General features: G+C 39.6%; 2 protein-coding genes across 12 annotated transcripts in view; both read right to left on the minus strand.

The window, feature by feature from the left end:
- nfyc (nuclear transcription factor Y, gamma) overlaps positions 1-12380 on the minus strand; it is a 21478-nt gene extending 9098 nt beyond the window's left edge. For 2 of the 7 annotated variants that reach the window (XM_016497015.1, XM_016497013.1), the window contains exons 1-4: positions 12292-12380; positions 2996-3105; positions 2718-2786; positions 836-949 (exon numbers count right to left, since the gene is read on the minus strand). In XM_016497015.1, coding sequence (XP_016352501.1) covers positions 836-949; positions 2718-2786; positions 2996-3094 — 282 coding nt within the window. In that variant the 5' untranslated portion in view covers positions 3095-3105; positions 12292-12380. Of the gene's footprint in view, positions 1-835; positions 950-2717; positions 2790-2995; positions 3106-8619; positions 9495-12291 lie in introns of those variants that run through there. The other 5 variants (XM_016497014.1, XM_016497009.1, XM_016497010.1 and 2 more) reach the window with 4 other exon arrangements.
- Positions 12381-12939: 559 nt separating this feature from the next.
- Positions 12940-18892, minus strand: part of LOC107696596 (uncharacterized) — an 11586-nt gene continuing 5633 nt past the window's right edge. For 2 of the 5 annotated variants that reach the window (XM_016497016.1, XM_016497020.1), the window contains 9 exons: positions 17881-18029; positions 17678-17794; positions 17527-17569; positions 16730-17429; positions 16524-16587; positions 15901-15978; positions 15713-15814; positions 15027-15633; positions 12940-13589 (listed from right to left, as the gene is read on the minus strand). In XM_016497016.1, coding sequence (XP_016352502.1) covers positions 13363-13589; positions 15027-15633; positions 15713-15814; positions 15901-15978; positions 16524-16587; positions 16730-17429; positions 17527-17569; positions 17678-17794; positions 17881-18029 — 2087 coding nt within the window. In that variant the 3' untranslated portion in view covers positions 12940-13362. The remainder of the gene's footprint in view (positions 13590-15026; positions 15634-15712; positions 15815-15900; positions 15979-16523; positions 16588-16729; positions 17430-17526; positions 17570-17677; positions 17795-17880; positions 18030-18892) is intronic. The other 3 variants (XM_016497018.1, XM_016497017.1, XM_016497019.1) reach the window with 3 other exon arrangements.

Genomic DNA, 18892 nt, shown 5'->3' on the forward strand with positions numbered 1-18892 from the left:
CAATGGAAAAAAGTAAGTGGGTCATGGTAGATACTTTTAGACTCTACGCTACAGTGGAACAGAGATAAGCCTTGGGGGGCCTGTGGGGGGCTCTTCCCATAAACAGACAAGCTGTGTCATGACTCCAGTGCATGTAGTATTAGAAGGGAACATTTTAGTTTTTTTTTATCTTTGCCGTAATGTTTTGGGGTTGGACCTATTCACATGGAGAACAGAAGATAATAGGAACAATGGCTAAAGGTGCAGTCACATTAGCAAAATATTAGCGAAATTTCATGGGAAAAATTTTCCATTGTCAATAGTGTAGTGATGTATGAAGCACAGCTCACACAGAAGTCATTTTCAAATTGAGCAGATTTCTGTTGTTGATCGCAGCAAGTTCACAAGTCCAACTTGAACATGAGCGAACACTGCATGGAGATCTTTTTCGCTCTGAAACAAAACTCCAGTTTGCAGTTATTCCTATTGAAATGACTGGATTTTGCCTATGAAATTTCGCCAAGCAACGGTAAATGTGACAGTCAGGAAAACAGTCAGGAAGATGGTGGTTGGAATCAGGAAATAAACCCAAGTTTGTCTTAAATTGAGAACTACTATACATATGGCGATCACCAGACACATGGCTTAGCAGGTAGTGCTCTGAAATACAGGGTGCAGGTGACCCCAATTTAAAACCAGTTCAAAGTCATTTCCTGACCCCACCCACCATCTTCCTTCTATCATTTCCAGTCTTCTTCAAAAACAAAAAAAGATAATTTTGTCACAGAGGAGACTGGTTTATCTCAGCTGGCTAGGGCGAGGGGTCAAAGGGAAGTTGAGAATGAACATGACTGACCTGTAGTGTGCGCCGCTTGTTGTCCTCAGTGTGAATCCAGGCTCTGAGAGTGAGCTCTGTGATAAAGATCTGTGCTGCTTTGGCAAACAGCACTGGTGCCTCGGCACTGATCATCTATGGAGGATTACCAAAGCAAGTTAATAAAGGGGAAATGAAAGGACGACATACAATCCTATCCAGACACTCACTATGCCCGGCATGTTTTGGCCTGCCAACAGACAGATGGACATACGTAGTGGCCTAAGAGGCTACGTCAAGAACTGACCCAGGTGTCTTGCCCATGCCACTGCTCCTGAGCTCTTAACTGCCTTGGCTTTTCTCTCTTTCCACTCTAAGCTGCAGGTAATTTTGAGAGTCTGGACAACACCCTGACCTGATGCCTGCTTCCCACGCAGCTAAGCACTCTTGAAATGACCTCTAGCTCTTTCGACAGTACTGATGCCATGTTCTTATTTATACTTGAAGGTTTGTTTATGTGCATGTTGCTTTGTTAAAGGATCTGGCAAATAGAGTAAATATTGGCAATACATGGAACTGACGTTGTCATAAGAGAAGTTATTTTTAGTTCTCGGAAAAAGTCTATTCAATGTTTACACACTACCAAATATCAGGCTGTTTCACAGAAAATGGCCAGATGACTGGATATAATAGTTTTTCTATTCACAATGCTGAGAAAATAATAGATTACTGTTTGTAGTGGTCCAAATCAGACTGCACTGCAGCTGAAGCCACTGAAAATATTTACTTTTCATATGGAGAAGACCACAAAAACATTCAATTTTGATTTTTTGCCTTAAAAATCAACTAGGAAACTTTATAACCATACTTTCATTAATGGCAGTTTATGAATTAAATTGACCATATATGGATTATTTAATTTGTATATGCTGAAAAATATCTTTGCTAGGGTGAGATGGAAGGTTGCCAGGGCATTGCAAAGGGCATTGGGTTGCCAGGGCATTGTTCACAGGGGTTTGAAGCATGTCGATATATGGTTGCTAGCATGTTCTGATGATTTCTAGGAGACTTTTGGGTCAGTCTAGGTGGACTAAGCAAAAGGATCTCATAGTAGTGTGGTACTACTGTAATTTTTTTTCCCATAACACCGAAACCAAAATTAATGATTTCATTTAGACAAAAACTGAAACCAAAAATAAATGTTTTGTTAATTGAATTTGGGTAACAGGGTAATTGAACTTGGTATGCAGTTCAGAGTGTCATATCCACATGTCATAAATGAAGACTAGTTAACAGCAAAGTTCTTTGGCAACCTATCAATATTTCAGCTGAACAAATTTGACATATTGCTATTCTAGAATCATTTTTGGGCAGAGTGATGTATGCCCAGTTTACTGACACATTTACCTGTTGTAGCTTATCAACATGGTGTGCACAACATAGTTGCTGACCCAGATGAAACCGAAAATAAAGGTGTTTCGTTATTTTAACATTTTCAGTTGCTGAATTTGGGTGCTTCACTATCCCATAGGGTCCCTAGAAAAGGTTCTGCGATATTCATCAGAATCGATGGGATTTTTTTGGCCGTCTTATTTTGGCAGGCAAGTTAGGTCATTTAAGACCCATCATACTAATCCTCAAGCCACATGATTTGATTCATGTCTATAGCACAAATAGTATAGAACATTCATAACTTCAATACTATGACTAAAGATTTGAAAATAAACAAACAAAAAAAAAATTCAAGTAGGAGCAATAGTAATAGTGAAGCTTGCCATAGCAAACTACACTAGTTATTGACGCAACTTGCCACTTGATGTTCAGCAGACAATTGCTGGGTTGCTGCTTTCTCAAGAATCAAAGACAGGAAGTGTGCTGCCATCGGCTTAGAGTGATTGTGTTGATTCAGCTCGGCTGCTCTTACCTTCACATCCTCATCCAGTTTCATAATTTTCTTGATGCGAGCAAGAGGAAGCTCTTGCACACGGAAATCCTTCTGAAACAGTGCGAGAGTGCGTTAGAGGAGAACTCACAATAACATGAATAATTACTCTTAATGAACAGTGGTAGACTCTTGTTGAGATACTACATAGTTAACTACAATTTTCCAGTAAAGACTTTTTAGGGTTTGTTTTGAGAAAGGCAGTGTTTATACTGTATCCAAGTGATAAGCTAGGTAAAAAAGCTAGGAGAAACCTGTACCACGGTAAGATTCCTGATTTCTTCCATCACTCTGGGCCAAAAGGACTGTAGGCTCTGCTGGGCATCGCTGCCGCCTGCTCCAAATGAGTCTGCCGACATCTCCAGATCTGCTAGGAGATAAAGAGGGAGAGAAAACACGACAAGTCAGGGTTAATGTTCACATACAAGCCTCATAATTCACGTAAACTTCTTGAGCTTTGAGATAATAAACCACAATATATACTGTTTAGTTTGGGTTGAAGAAGTCTGAATAATTGTGTGTGATAGCTGTGCGTCGCTACAGTAAAATGCCTGGCGCAACTGTCGATGGGGCGATTGGTCAACTCAGCCATGCGTAAACTAAGCCAGGAATCCATATGTGAAAAACCTGGAGAACAAAGTCCTCCTCCGTGCCAGTGACCTGAAGCCTGGAGTGCACATCTGGATACCCAAATAGCTTTGGAACTGAACTGACAGTACGGCTCGGCACTGACGCAATGGAGACAATCCAAACACAAACTAAAGCAAACTGAAAAAGCAAGAGGAGCAATGCTGGCAGGTTACTATGGCATGTGAGGAATTCTGCAGGCAGCCTGCCTGAGCTTGCGCTGCCACGGACGCTACAAAGCACCTCTCTCTTTCTCTGGAAGAAAACACAGGGCCAGAAATAGCAGGGTGGGGTGCCACAGGAGCCAGAGCGAGGCAGTAAAAAAGTACTCGGACTTGTGCAGTTCAGCCATAATCCAATAACAAGACAAAGTGCCAAGGGCTTAATGGAGGGGGAGCAGTTGGACTGCCGAGAAGCCTCACTATGTGGGTCAAACGGAGGAGCAACACAGTGAAACGTGCGTGATTACTGGTGAAAAGCAGTGACCTGCTTTCATCTCTTACTCCTCTTATGTATTTCGAAGGATTAGGATGATTACAATCACACTGATAAAAAAAAAAAATCATGTTTAGTGTCACGGTCTTTATTTGCCTCCAAAATAATCATGATCAGTGACATTAGACAAGCATAATACAAATCAATGATCCATGTGTGACTCTGCTGTCAATAAGCTCTAGACTCATTTCAGGCTTGATTGAAGCAGTCAACTGTCAATCAAATTCATTATGCATGCTTATAATAAGAAAAACACAGGAGGTCATTGGCAGTCGCTCTGCTGCTGGGAAGCAACAGCATCAGGTGTCTATCTCACTACGGTCTTCTGCAGTACATCTGTGAGTGTGGATGTGCCAGCTCCGGCTTGATAAGAAATAATAATTTAACGTCTCAAGTAAGACAATTAAGAAAACTAGCTGGATAATTAGCAGGCGATAACAGCGGCAAATTACTGTCATGGACATGGGAAATTGTGAGGCAAATTAAATGAGATAACACGCCATTAAAGGAGACATAAATAGGTTAAATCAAAGCTCGCTTAGACCAGCTGCTTGAGTGGGAGCTATTTTTGACTCCTTTAACCAGATCGAGACCTCTGGCTTAGCATTGTGGGTAGAATCCTTGTTCTTTTGAGGTTATGTTTTGTATTGTGTTAAAGCAAAATAATAATTAAAAGGGGCAACTTTCAAATATTAACAAGCTAGATACAGAGAAGCAACTTTTAAAATATGTTTTTTTTTTTTTGCCCAAGAAATAATAATCATTTGCTTAGGGCTGGGCGATATGGCCAAAAAAATCATACCTCTGTATTTTTTGGCTGAATTGCGATATACGTTATATATCTTGTTTTTTTCTACGTTTTTCTATTTGGATTAAATATATATATTTAATATATTTATATATAATATATTAAAAAAAATTTTTTTTTACATCATGCCCAATGAAACAACGTTTATCTTAAAAGGCAATGAAAACAAATATAGTGCAATTAATCATGTAGGCTATACTATAGCCTATATTATGTGCAAAAAACTGTTAGAATCATATTTCATTTTAACATTGTAACAATACATTGTAAAAAAACAACTTTTAAAGCATAAGTTAAATTCACTGTTACATACAAACAAAAAGCACATTGCCTATTAATTGCATTATATTTAGACCCCATTACAATAGTCACTGTACAGTTACTGCTATCATAATATACACTTGTAGGTTTAAAATTCTACACGACACGATTATTGTCCAACTACAAATATTTTAGCAAAATGTACATTTTAGTCAGAATTATTGCGCTCCTATTGTATTGCGCTCCGTCTGTTTGGCGCGCATGAAGTCTCCTTCACTGAAGTCTGTTAAGTTTAGCGGAGAATCACATGCAGCCTCATGCACTCCTGACAGAAAAATGGAAATATTTCCATGACTTTGTAATGCACTGAGGAAAAAACACATTAAATAGCACAAATAGCGTCTCTGTCAGCAGCACATGCATCTGACTGTCAGAGCATCTGATGGGGAGAGCTGCTTTAAACTATACTTGTTAAATATAGATTACAGCAATGTTTGTTCTCTCTCTCTAAGACCGCACAGAAGAAATAATATGCCACGCACAGCACACATGTAAAAATGAGTTGGGAAAACCATTTGATTTAATTCTAGTAAACTAGCTTACAGATCTCAGTTTAAAAGCTTCAGTTTGTTTTCTATTGTATTCTATTCTATTCCATCAGTTTAAATTCTTCAGTTTGTTTTTATATTATATTTCATTATAAACCTAATAAATTAAAAAAACTCAAAAAGGGAATTCATGAGCAATATCGGCTTCATTTTGTTCATATTATATTATATTATATTATATGATATTATTATAAAGAATTGAACTGTTCTGCGTGAGATTTAAAAAAAAAGATTTTTAATAGAATTTCTTGGTAACAGCACTGTAAAAAAAAATTCTCAGGTAACCTAAGATGTGCATCATTTAGTTACATCAAGGGTCAAATCAAATATAAATAGCACATTAAAGTTTGTGTGTGCGCTGTACAGGTCTGGTATAAGTTTTTGCTCAGGTGGCCAAAATGTCCGCCCATGGCACCCAATAGAGAAAAGTTTTGATCAGCAAGAAAAAAGAAAAAAAAAATTGAGGGAACATTGCTTACAAGTTATTTTAAAGCCCTTTAATATAAACATGTCTCATGTTTAGGACAAACTGGATTATGCACTTTACCCACAGCAGCTCACTGGATATCGATATAAAAGGTATTGCCTCATACCACATCGTTTATTAAAAATATATTAATAAATCATATAAACTTGATATACCACCCAGCCCTAACTGACAATTTTGACTTTAAAAAGTGTTATGTCATTGACCCAACTGCAACCATAACGGAACTACATAATCACAATGTAATTCAAACCAACTTTAGACTTGTAGGCAGGACACAAAAAGGTAAGTGAGGCTCAGTGCACGTGCTTCAACTCTCAGTCACGATCGTCCTTCATCAAGTCAGAACGCAACGGTGGTGTAGGATTTCTCCTGAACTGTTCTGTTGCCTTGACGGCAATGACCGCTGGTGCTCTGTGTCTCAGAAAGTCAATGCCGCTAGCAGAGGCTGAATCAGCAAGAACATCACTGCCAGCCTGGCTTTCGCTGTGCAGGAGGACTGCAGCAAAGGAATGCTCGAACATTTCAGTGTGATCGGGGACAAGCGGTTCTCAAACACTTGAGATATTGCAAATTACCCCCTTGACAAGAGATGAGTTAAGCTGGTTGTGCAGCAGATATTTAATGGTTGGAGAAAGTGTGGCCTGAGGCCTCCAAGGAGGTGAAACTGCTGTGACACAAACACAACATTATAATTTCACATACATTTACTGTAGAACAACCTCTTTCTCATGCAGGAGAGATTAAAATCAGCTGTGCTGATAAGACAATACCAGGGTTGTGGATGCTAGCCGTTGTGTTGACTTGAGATCTAAGCTACCTCTCAGACATGAAGCTCTTATTACATACAACTCTTTATTACATATTACCTAAGACCCTGAACCAAAACCAGCCTCAATAAAATTACAGAACACAGACAAGTTGTTTTCTATGATCATTCTGTCATACAGAAAGGTCACATTTCTAAAGCTACATTCAGGACTTATTAACTACCCAAGCATTCACACAGAAAGGCCAGCTGGTAAAAAAACAAAACAAGCAAACAAAAAAAAACATATATATTGACAAAGCCTGCTGAGGTTACTGGCTAATCATCGACTCGGACACAAAAAAATGTACCCGGCAATGAATTACAAATTAACCAACAAAAAGCCGTGCTTGTTTTGCTCTAATGTCGGGAGCAAAAAACATAGGGGCTGGACAATACCGCCACTCTGATCCGTGTCTAATCTCATGGATCAATCATTCTAAAGTTGCCCTTGGTTCGGCCTCACATCAACTCCAGGAAGCCGTCCCTGAACTCTCAAGGTCATTCGGCAGTAAGCAGAAAGGGGGGGGAAAATAATACACAGTTTAGGGGGAGGGAGAGAGAGAGAGTGAAGGATATACTATAGCACAGAAAGAAAGCAAATGGAGACTGGTTTTTCAACTTTCACTGCAGCAACTTGGCGACCCTACTGTGTGTAATGATGGTGAATGGCCCCCTCTTGTCTGTGCCCCTGAGGGATGCACTGTCCTCTTGGTCTCACACTCTCCCCACTGACGGATCGAATGCGGGAGCCGCTCTCACATTCCTGTGACCTTCATCCACTGATGGGCCCATTAGCAATGGCAAGGTGTGACGACGTGTCGACGCAAGCACCAGAAACCCAACTGTAAACTTTAAAGGTTCTGCGCTGACATTTCAAAACAACCTCAAGCGCAAAACTCCGGGAACGAGAGGGAATGTGCAAAAACATTAGTCAGGTGTGACATTTTACCCTTGAACATCATTGCAAACTGGTGCAGCAAGGAGCTAAAATGATATTAAAATCTTAACTGAACACATCATGCTGAGAAGCAGCAGTCAAGGCTCTACCTAGAGTTATTTTTAGTAACTCCTTTCCCCAAAAGGACCTTAATACCATCACTAATGGAAACTTTCTAGTACACAAACGAAAAAGAGACTTTAATCCGACCGGATTCCATAACGAGGCATTGTGTGAGGACAGCCGTCTGTACATGATGAACTAGGGGGCTAAAAGTCCCCATATAAACCCCAATCCATGATGGTCACGTAAAGCCCACATCCATACTGTCCTCTGCTCTGCTTCACTGTCACAAGAGTGTAAACAAGCCATGAAACTGGGCCTTGAAAGGTGAACCGGAACTAGCGGTCCTATGCAGCCAGGGCCATCATTTCTATCGGTCTCTGTAAGCAACACAGATGTACCAGAGATACACAACAGCATGGGACCTTCAATAGGTCCAAAGTCAAAGTGAATGAACTGAACTTAGAGGTCAACTGCGATCAAAGAGTACGCCATGCAGTTCAACGATGGAAAGTTAAAATTCCGTATGCAAAACCAGTGAAATTTCCAGCTAGTTAATGTTTACATCATCATGTCAAACATTGGTAGTCTGCTTAAGGACTTCAAAATGAACAGGACAGAAAACACAAAGATGTTCACTCAGATTTCAAGCAAGGGGAAAAGTAGAGGACGAAAGGAGGAGGAGAAAAGCGCAGCGGAGGACAGAGGAAGCATCCCATTACTGCAGCGAGAGAGAGCGAGAGAGAGAGAGCTTTACTGTCTGATTGCAGTCGCAAGTCACACTTACCCCGTGCCCTTCATATGCTGCGCTGTGGGCACTGGAGAACAGGAGGACATCTCGAAAGTCTCCTTAACTGTCTAGTCCAAAGGCTTGGTCCCAGGAGGAGACAAAAGGCTGTGGGACAGGCGATCTGCTGCTGCTTTCAAAGCCCCGAGCCGAGGGGAGCGCGATCACCTACCGCCCCCCCCTTTCCGACCCCTCCCCCTTCCATTAGCCCATCTTCTTCAGCCACCCCCCTCCCCCCTTTCCTAAACACACAACCCACTCCCATTCCTCCCCTGAAGCCGCCTGGAGCCTGGAGTTGGCCTCTGCCTGGCAACCCTACTATTTGTCTTTCAGCTGACCCCTGCCTCGGCACGAGTGACCGGAAAAACAGGCGAGAAAGTGAAGGAGAGGTGGAGAAAAGGGATGGATGAAAAGAAATAAAAGTGTGAGAGCAATGCAGAGCAGCAGAACAAGTCGGAGCAAAAATCTCCTGACTGCTTTCCCTTTAACACTCGACTGTAATCAATCTAGCTTGCTAAACGATACTCTCGGCCCGCCTATCTCCAAGAACCTGCCCCCTTGCTGGATTCTTCAAATGAGCCCGAGTCGGTCTCTGCCGCTATTGGCCTAGCCAGCCATCTGTAGGCCGTGTCATCCCCCTCCTCCCTGCTTACCCTCTCCACTCCGCCCCCTTTTACAGACACTCAACTTCCTGTTTTAAGTTACCTTGAGCTGCAGGATAGGGGTCAGGGAATTAAAAGAACGAGAGAGAAAAAAACAAACCAGACAAAAGCAGCAGAAAGTTGCAAAAAGGACGCAGGGAGGGCGGAGGATCGTCTCGGTTTGCGAGCCTTTAAAAATCTGTCCCCTGCAGATCATCTTCCCTACTGTGGCTGGACGGAGCTGGACTGAACAACTGACTTCTCAAACAACTGTCCCTTGCTTATTTACAAAGTCAAACTAAATGTCTCTAAAGCCCGCCCCTCGGAGGAGCGGATTGGCCAGGCGTGCGGTGATGCAAATGAGCCCATGAACAGTGATTGGCTCAGGGTGGTCTCATAGAGGGTGCCGCATGCTGTAGCCGCATGATTTAAAGTGGAAAGTCACTCAGGTTAGACTTCCAATCTCATTTGAGTGAAAGAACATGCATGCAGTGCAGCACATGAAACCTAACCTCAATGTTAACTGTGTCCTAAATGAATGTAAAGTTGACCTGAAGGGTCATGTCAAATGGTTTAACCTCGAATACGTGTAACCATACAGCATCTCATGTGACCAAAAATTATACAAGTTATGCAACTGTTATTACGCTTATTTGTTAACTTTTCATTTAATTATGGTTATTAGCAGAAGAAGAATACAAATGGGGCAGTCACATTTGCCACTGTTCAGCTAATTCACTCCAAATTTTCACCAGAAATCCAGTTATTTCTAATCTATGCAATCTGAAATTTTGAGTTAAGTCACTTCTGCTTAAGCTGAATCTATCTACATACTATTGTCAATAGACTTTTTTTGCCCACAAAAATCACACCTTAACTTGCTTAACATCATCACTTGATTCTTTATTAGTCTCTTTATTTCCAGAAACTTCATGTCACTACATGCAAAACGGCCTACGCACCTTCCGCCCAAAACTAGTCAATGCCCAGCAGATTTAAGATTTCATATTTTTTATAAGAGCATGCCGGGTGCCGTAGCCACATGATTTAAAGTGGAAAGTCACTCAGGTTAGACTTCCAATCTCATTTGAGTGAAAGAACATGCATGCAGTGCAGCACATGAAACCTAACCTCAATGTTAACTGTGTCCTAAATGAATGTAAAGTTGACCTGAAGGGTCATGTCAAATGGTTTAACCTCGAATACGTGTAACCATACAGCATCTCATGTGACCAAAAATTATACAAGTTATGCAACTGTTATTACGCTTATTTGTTAACTTTTCATTTAATTATGGTTATTAGCAGAAGAAGAATACAAATGGGGCAGTCACATTTGCCACTGTTCAGCTAATTCACTCCAAATTTTCACCAGAAATCCAGTTATTTCTAATCTATGCAATCTGAAATTTTGAGTTAAGTCACTTCTGCTTAAGCTGAATCTATCTACATACTATTGTCAATAGACTTTTTTTGCCCACAAAAATCACACCTTAACTTGCTTAACATCATCACTTGATTCTTTATTAGTCTCTTTATTTCCCGAAACTTCATGTCACCACATGCAAGACGGCCTACGCACCTTCCGCCCAAATCCAATTGATGCACAGCAGATTTAAGATTTCATATTATTTTTCATAAAGAACCAAGTCTGCTAACACTTTGCGGAGACCTTCAGTGAGGAGACACTTGACTTTTTTTGTTTTTTTTTACTTATGTGAGAGATGCACATCAAAAATAAGGGGTTAGCTTTAAACAGTATAGATGAAAACCAGAGCAACAACTGCATCACAATGCTTCCTATACTTTGTTGTTGTTAAAATACATGTGAAAAGCAGGTAAATGATTTACAGCAACAGTACTGAAAGATTATGGCAACATTTGCTATGAATGCCATTATGTTTCTTGTAAAATCAAGGTCAATAGGCAATGATATTGCTTTTAAGTGTTGCCTTGAAACGCTCACTGATGAATCATGTGTAAATAGTGAGTTCATGTGCTATGAATTGACCTCCATTTAACCTAGTACATTAAAATCATGTCAATTACGTCTTAAATGACAGCTTTTTGCTAAATCTAGTAATTATGACGTTAGTATTTTTTTTTTCATTCATAGGTGACAAGTAGAAGCGTATTTGTTTATGCAATGTATACAATGACACCATCCGCACATTTTGCAAAATGAAAATACACGGAATAAATTCCAAGACGAATAAATTAAGCACACAGATGTACATGTCTTATACCTCTGGTGAATCGTAATAAACACTGATACTGATACAAATTACAAATGCTTTTTTCATTAACGAAGTTGACACGCATTTGCAGGCTACCGGGAGACATGCTAACCGAAACCATGCAAACATTCAGTGTATGTGTGTGTAACATTGTTCTAGATGAAACCCATAGAGACTGATTTACATCTCAAAACATCTACAGCCAGTAAGATTGTACGGACAGATAAGGACTATAAAATGAGCGGCATAAAGGTAACGTTAGACAGTGCTCGCTACGTTAGCAGGCCGCATTGACTGATTCCCGTCAAACTAGGAGAAGTGAAATAATGATGGTTTTGGAAGGCTTTGACCGAGTTTTCCTACAATATTTGTAAAGCGGTGTAAAGACAGTCTAACCAATAAAGACTACGTTTGGATCTGTCCTTCAGACCAATCAAACCTCGGACTAGATTCCACCAATCAAGGTTTCTAAGGGTTCTGGTAGTTATGAAACTGCCACCATTTAGGCTCAGAACGAACCAGTGAGCCAATAGAAGTCATTTACACTAGAGAGCCAAAATGGCGACCTATGTCCAACAGTTTCCTGACCGCCTCCATTCCCTTCCACTAGCCACCAATAAGCGCTTCAGAGAGCGAGGAGGAAAATGGCGCCTATGTTCATCCTCCAAAACAATCGTCCATTGGATGAAAACTTTTATTAGACCACGAGCTCAAAACGACCCCCGCTTCATCCAAACCAAGTTGTAGATAGCAACCGAACAGTAACGCAGCAAAGTACATCATTTTTATACTCACTTTACGTGATGAAATCGTAGCGTACTCCGGTTCGTCGTAATATTTAATTTATTTCAGGCTGTTACAGGAACCAAGATGGCCGGCGATTTGACAACTTTTTTTTTTAAACCGGAAGAAGTGATACGTTAACTGTGACGTACTCGCCATTGAATGTGATTGTTCTTCAGTTCAGCGAGAGTTTGAGCTGGTCTGCACATCACATGAATGCATACGCTTTAATTGTATGCATTTTGTGAATCTGTTTGTGGAATCAAAATAAGAATGACCTCAGTATTTCATTATTCTAAAACAGTAATTATATGTATATAGCAAGGTACGTGTTTACAACATATAATACATGACAAATGTTATATTTATAAAAAAAATACTCTTGTCCCAAGTACAAAATTATGTTAAAAATCAAAAAATGTTTTTATTATAGTTGAATCCAGTTCTGTGGTCAGCTTTTCACACAAAAATATTACAATATTGGGATTTTGGGAAAAAAATTCACAATACTTTTATTTACAAGGGTTTGGCACTAGGTGTTTGAAATAATAAAAAAACAAAACATGAAATGCTTGTTATATTTTATACGCCATAGTTCAAAACCAGTCAATTTATTAAATACAATTTTTTTAAATTATTGCTAAAAAAAGGATGGTCAAATTTGGGTTGAACTGTTTATTTTTTTCAATCATCTTTCTTATAAACCATTTGAACAAAACCCATTACAATTTCTTAGTACACAAACCAAACAGAAAAGACAATAGCAAGCAGGCTACAAATCGTGACAAAATGAAAAGCAGTGAGAATTTAGGTAGCAATTCAAAACATTATGAATGTGTGTGTGTGTGTGTGCCCTGCGATGACTTCCTATCCATTCAGAGTATTTTCCTGTCTGTGGCCCGAGATGCTGGGATAACCTCCAGCCCTCCGTGACCCTGCAGAGGATAAGCGGTATGGGCGGATGAAAACAGTATTACATTTACTGAAAGTTTTTGTATGAATTTACATAAAGGTGATCAATCACTGTAGACTATTGTTAAGCTATAACCATCTTATATTATGAACTGACTCATCAGCCTAACTTCATCTACGAGCCACGAGCTCAAGAAGAGTTGATGCAATCTTGTCAAGACTGGTGGAGCTGGTCGCTTCTGGAGGTGGCGAGGATGATGGGTGGAACGGGTCGTAGGGTTCATCGCCTGGCTCATGGTCATTCTGATGAGACCTCTGCTGTGCTCTCCCAGCATACATCCTCGCTTCTTCTTGTAGAGAGGTTGGTTGGAAGTGAACAGGAGGCTTGCCAAAGCTCTCTGAAAACAAGATAATTATGTGGAATCAATCAGGAGTTTATATAAAAAACTGGTACAAATTCTTTGAAACACTGTAATCTACGGTGGCCGAGAAGTGCAAAGCAGATCACAATTCTGAAAACAAAATAACAAATAACAAACGCAAATGCAAGTCTAAAAAACAAAATAATTCAGAAAGCACAGCAACAATTCAGAAAACATTATAACAAGTCAGAAAACACAATGACAAATTCGAAAACAAAATAACAAGTCAGAAAACACAATGACAAATCCGAAAACAAATTAACAAGTCAGAAAACACAACGACAAATCCGAAAACAAATTAACAAGTCAGAAAACACAACGACAAATCCGAAAACAAATTAACAAGTCACATCAGCTCCAGTGGCGCAGATGGATAAGTGCGTGTTGTTGACTTTTTGACGCGATCGATCCCGCCTTTTGCCGAACTTTTTCTTTCTCCCTTTTCAAATCTCGTATCACATCGTAAAGGCATTTATTTTCAGTAAAAATTAAGGAAATAATCAAAAAGTTGAAAATAAAGTATCGGGTAGGGTTAGGGTAGGTGTAGGGAGGGCTTTATTGTACCAATAAGGTGGCATCCATTTAATCATTAAAATTAAAATTATAATTTACACTCAATACGTTATTATTGCATACTGTTTTATAATGTACTACAATACTTAAGTCCAGATAATTGCCACTATTTGTAACAAGTAGTATGCTTGATAGTAGAAATCCTGCTATTTTAACAGTGTAAATAGCATATTGCTAAAAATACTGCTATTTTCACGTAGTGTAAATAGAATCCATTGCTAATACGAGATTTGAAAAGGGAGAAAAAAAAAAGTTCGGTAAAAGGTGGGATGGAACCCGGGTCGATCGCATCAAAAAGTCAAAGACACGCACTTATCCATCTGCGCCACTAGCGCTGATGATTTACAGCCACTTTTAACTAAATGTAAATAGACACCCCGTATTTTTTATTCCATAGTAAGGGCAATTCATACAATACATTTAAACTGAGCTACTTTAATACCATCTCCGAACTTTCTACCATGACTCTGCTGTTCTTCGGCTGGTTCTTCCTGTATACGTTGATTGACAGATGTCTCGTCCAGTCAGCTGTGAGTAATCCCAAACCAATGGCGGCGTCTCAAACTATACCTACCTCTTCCGGTTTGTCTGATTTGTCGTTGTGTTTTCTGACTTGTTATTTTGTTTTCGAATTTGTCGTTGTGTTTTCTGAATTGTTATTTTGTTTTTTAGACTTGCATTTGCGTTTGTCATTTGTTATTTTGTTTTCAGAATTGTGATCTGCTTTGCACTTCTCAGCCACCGTAGTAATCACATATAGTAACCTTATCATCAGCTCCTCAGGAAAACAAGTTTGACCTACAACCATTTGAAAAAAAAAAAAAAAGGGTTTATGATTACCTTGAAAACCTCTCTCAAGATCTGCCGGGCCTCTGTTCTCAAAACGCTCTAATGAACGTCCTTTCTGATGCTCCCAATTTCTTTCAGGATCCAAATTTCCAAAGCCTCTGTAATCACCTTCATAATATCTTGTCTCTTGAGTGCTTCTTGGAGCTTCTGCTCTTGAATATTCTTCAAAATGTTGTTCCTTTTGTCTAGGATCTTCATCATAACGTCTCCGCTCTGGAAGATCTCGTGTGGTCTCTTGTAACATCATCTTTTGAAATCCTCTGGGATCATTGGCGTACGGCCTTGCTTCTTGAAGACCACTGGGATAACTGTCAAATCGTTTTGACTCCTTGTAATCATCTTCATAACGTCTGGTCTCTCTAAGACCTCTGGGGTCATCCCCGATTTGTCGGACCTCTCGAAACATTCTAGGGTCATCTCCAAATTGTCTGGATTCTTGGAAACTTCTGGGACAGTCTTCATATCGTCTGGCCTCTTGGAAACCTCTCTTTTCTAAATGCATGCCATCTGGATCATCCCTTGGGTCTTTATATGCATCTCTGCGCTGGTCTGTCTGCTTTACTCCTCTGTGATCACTGACAGGTTGTGAAGTATGGCCCTTTATAAATAGATAAATAGAGAACAATTATTTAGACTGAATTAAATGACAATCATTCTTGGCATATAACACTGCTTACCACAGCACTTCTGGATTTGTTGTCTTGGAACTCTTTCAAAACTGTGCACAGCTTCTCTTTAAGAAATCTGGCTTCATCCATATTTTCAATCTTGATGTCATTCTGTAATTTAAACAGAATATGTTCAAATGAAAACTCCAGTTTATCAGCTAGTCTTTTTTCATGTTTGTCAAATATTCTGCACTCACAAGTATGTCCAGAACGTTTTCATGTTTTGGATTAAGATGGGCTGTACTTCCAGAATCCACAAATTGTTTATTTAAAGACTAAAGAAAAACAAAAAAACAATGAGTATTCCAACAAACACTGTGGGTTAGTACATAGTCAAGCCAGTCTTCATCTGTATGTTCAAGTATATACGGCACAATGTGCCACATCACTGTGTCTTGAATGCGAACAACAATGAAGCCAGTTGTAGTTTGATTAATGTGAATACAGTCCATGCTAGAAACGAAGACCAGCTATAACCATATTATCTGCTTATGTTAAGGTGAGAATTAGTGAATCCTTACTGTATTCCTACTAAAATGACTGGAATTTGTCTGCAAAATTTCATTGAACAACGGTAAATGTTATCGCACCATTAGTCTGACTTCACAAAAACCGGCTAAAGCGTTTAAATTACATTTTAAAAAGCAAAATGACTGCTTTAGTCCGATTAAAAATCGAACTTAAACTGCATGTAAATGCAGTTCATGACAAAGTATATCATAGGAATACCTATACACCATATTTAAAAGGCAAGTTAAAGCAAGTTATCTTAAAATAAAACATTTTATATACAATTGATTTGAGAGTAAACAAGGGTTACCAGAGGATTTGCTCTAAACGGTGCTCCTCTTGGTTTCACTTTGGCGGGGGATTTATTTGAATGTCTGAAATGAGAATTTAGTAAATAAATAAATAACCCCTGAAGACAACAGACTAATATAAATTTGAGTAAAAATACACCCATCAAATTTCATAACATTGAGCAACAAATTTTCTGAATGTGACATTATGAAATGATCAAGTCACCTCATATGTGTGAGTGCTATTTCCTCTGCGGTTGCATCAGAGAATCTGCTCTTCCTTTTCTTTTTAGCTGGAGCCGCTTCTTGTGAATATGCTCTCGGATTTTTGGGTTGAAACATAGGGGGGTAACCTTGCACCTCATTAACTTTATCCCAAGTCCTACTTTGCATTTCTCTGACAGTGCCTATTTTCTCCTCATTAAAGCTTCTTCCATGCATTGACATGGGATTCATGGCAGGATTTCTCTCTTCATAACCTGCATTCCGCCTACCTTCCATTTGCTCTTTCTGATATTCTGATGCTCCAGGGCGGATTCGGAGGTCTTTGTCATTAAATCGGTTTATTTGACCTCCTGAGAACTGTCCTCCGCCAAGACTTTCTCTTTCGTAGTCTTCCTGAAGTCTCCGTCCACTCTGGTCTGCATAGGGCCTAGTATGCATTTCTCTTTCAGGATAATCATCACCTCCTCGAATGTCAGCATCTTCGTAAGGTTTTTGATGTTGGTTTTCTTCTGGATAGAATTGTTGGCGGATTGCATTACTTGGATTAGGTCTATTGTACTGGTCATACTTATCGGCAGTATAATAGGGTCTTCCATGTTGGTCTTCATCCAAGTATGTCTGTTTTTGAACCTGTTCAGGGAAAGGTGACTTCTTAAGAGAGTCTTGTCCATAGTGAACACTGGCCCTTAAATCAATTCCTGCTAGGTACAAAGAGTACATAAAAATATGTAAATTTCACACAAAATGAAGTTCTGTACTATGAAAAATAAGCTGCTGATTCAAAGGTCAAATATTCACCTTGGAAAACATTTCTGAATTTCTCTTGTGGTTTTCTGAGTGCCTAAAATGAAGTTACAGCTGAATATTAATTCATATTTCTATGCGTTCTATGCAAAACTCTTCAAAATAATACATTTTACAAGCAACAAATCCACTAAGATTATATTACCACTGGCTTTCCCCATCCCTCCTGCTTTTCAACTACTGCAGCTTTAGCTCTGGCAACAAGACCCGGTTGTTTTTGGTTGTTGTCTTGCCATGTCACCAAGTCAGGTCTTTTCAGCTCCTGCCAAGACAGATCTAATGTAATCAATTTATTTCACTCTGAACAATATAAGAGTAAACGTATAATGAGGAACAAAGCCACCATACCAAGTATTTTTGTCTGTGTTTGCGTCCAACGATATGGGCCACCATGCTATAAAGGTCCATCTCCACGACACACATTCGGCACTTGTACTTTAACACAGTTTTGCCATCGTCAGTTACATGATCTGGAACCTGTACCAGGGAGTTGAGACCTGAAAAAATAAATGAGGAAAAGTTAGTGGTTTATTGCAATTAAAGATATTTTGAAAATATCTATTTTTTTCAGCTATACAATGAAGGTCAATGGGGTCCAAATTCCAATGTTATTTTGGACCCCATTGCCTTTCTTTGTATGGGAGAAAACAGTTGAAAAAATGTACAAAATATCTTCTTTCATGTACCACAGAAGAAAGAAAATCATAGAGGTTTGAAATTACATGTAGGGTTGGGCGATGTCTACCAAATTGGCATCAGACGATGTCTACAGTGAAACATCGTGATGGACGATGACATCGGGGGGCGGGGTTATGGGGTGTGCCCGAAGCGTGAATACGTATGCAGAAAGGCACGGAAAACAAATAACGCGTTCTACGGAGCCACTAAAGGGACATGGTCAGCCAATAAACATTAGTAGACTGTTACATTACAGTACATGAAAGTTCACTTACCACATACAGAGTAAGGAGAGATGACTGATAGGACAATGGCGAATGATTTGCAGATACTGAGCACCAATGACAAATATCTAATCTTGTACAATGTGTGGTAGGTACTGCCGCTCCATAGTATAGAGTCCGTGTGATCGCAAATCTCGAAAGTGAAAGTAAAATGAGAACGCGCATTCGAAAGCGGTTTCAATGCCCTGCATATTAGTAGCAGGCGGCTCCCTGATGCCTGCAATTTATATACTGTATAATTACCTAACGATATAATTGCGAGAGAAAGTATTGAAATATATATATTTTTATCCTCCCATCTCGTAGGCTATTTATTCCCTTTAGGGGTTCTGTAGTACACTTAATTTCCTTTCCGAACATGGAATTGGGATGCGGCAGATTGCGGGGGGAAGGGGGTT

Source organism: Sinocyclocheilus anshuiensis, unplaced genomic scaffold, assembly GCF_001515605.1.
Source record: "Sinocyclocheilus anshuiensis isolate Anshui unplaced genomic scaffold, SAMN03320099.WGS_v1.1 scaffold590, whole genome shotgun sequence".
NCBI lineage: Eukaryota > Metazoa > Chordata > Actinopteri > Cypriniformes > Cyprinidae > Sinocyclocheilus > Sinocyclocheilus anshuiensis.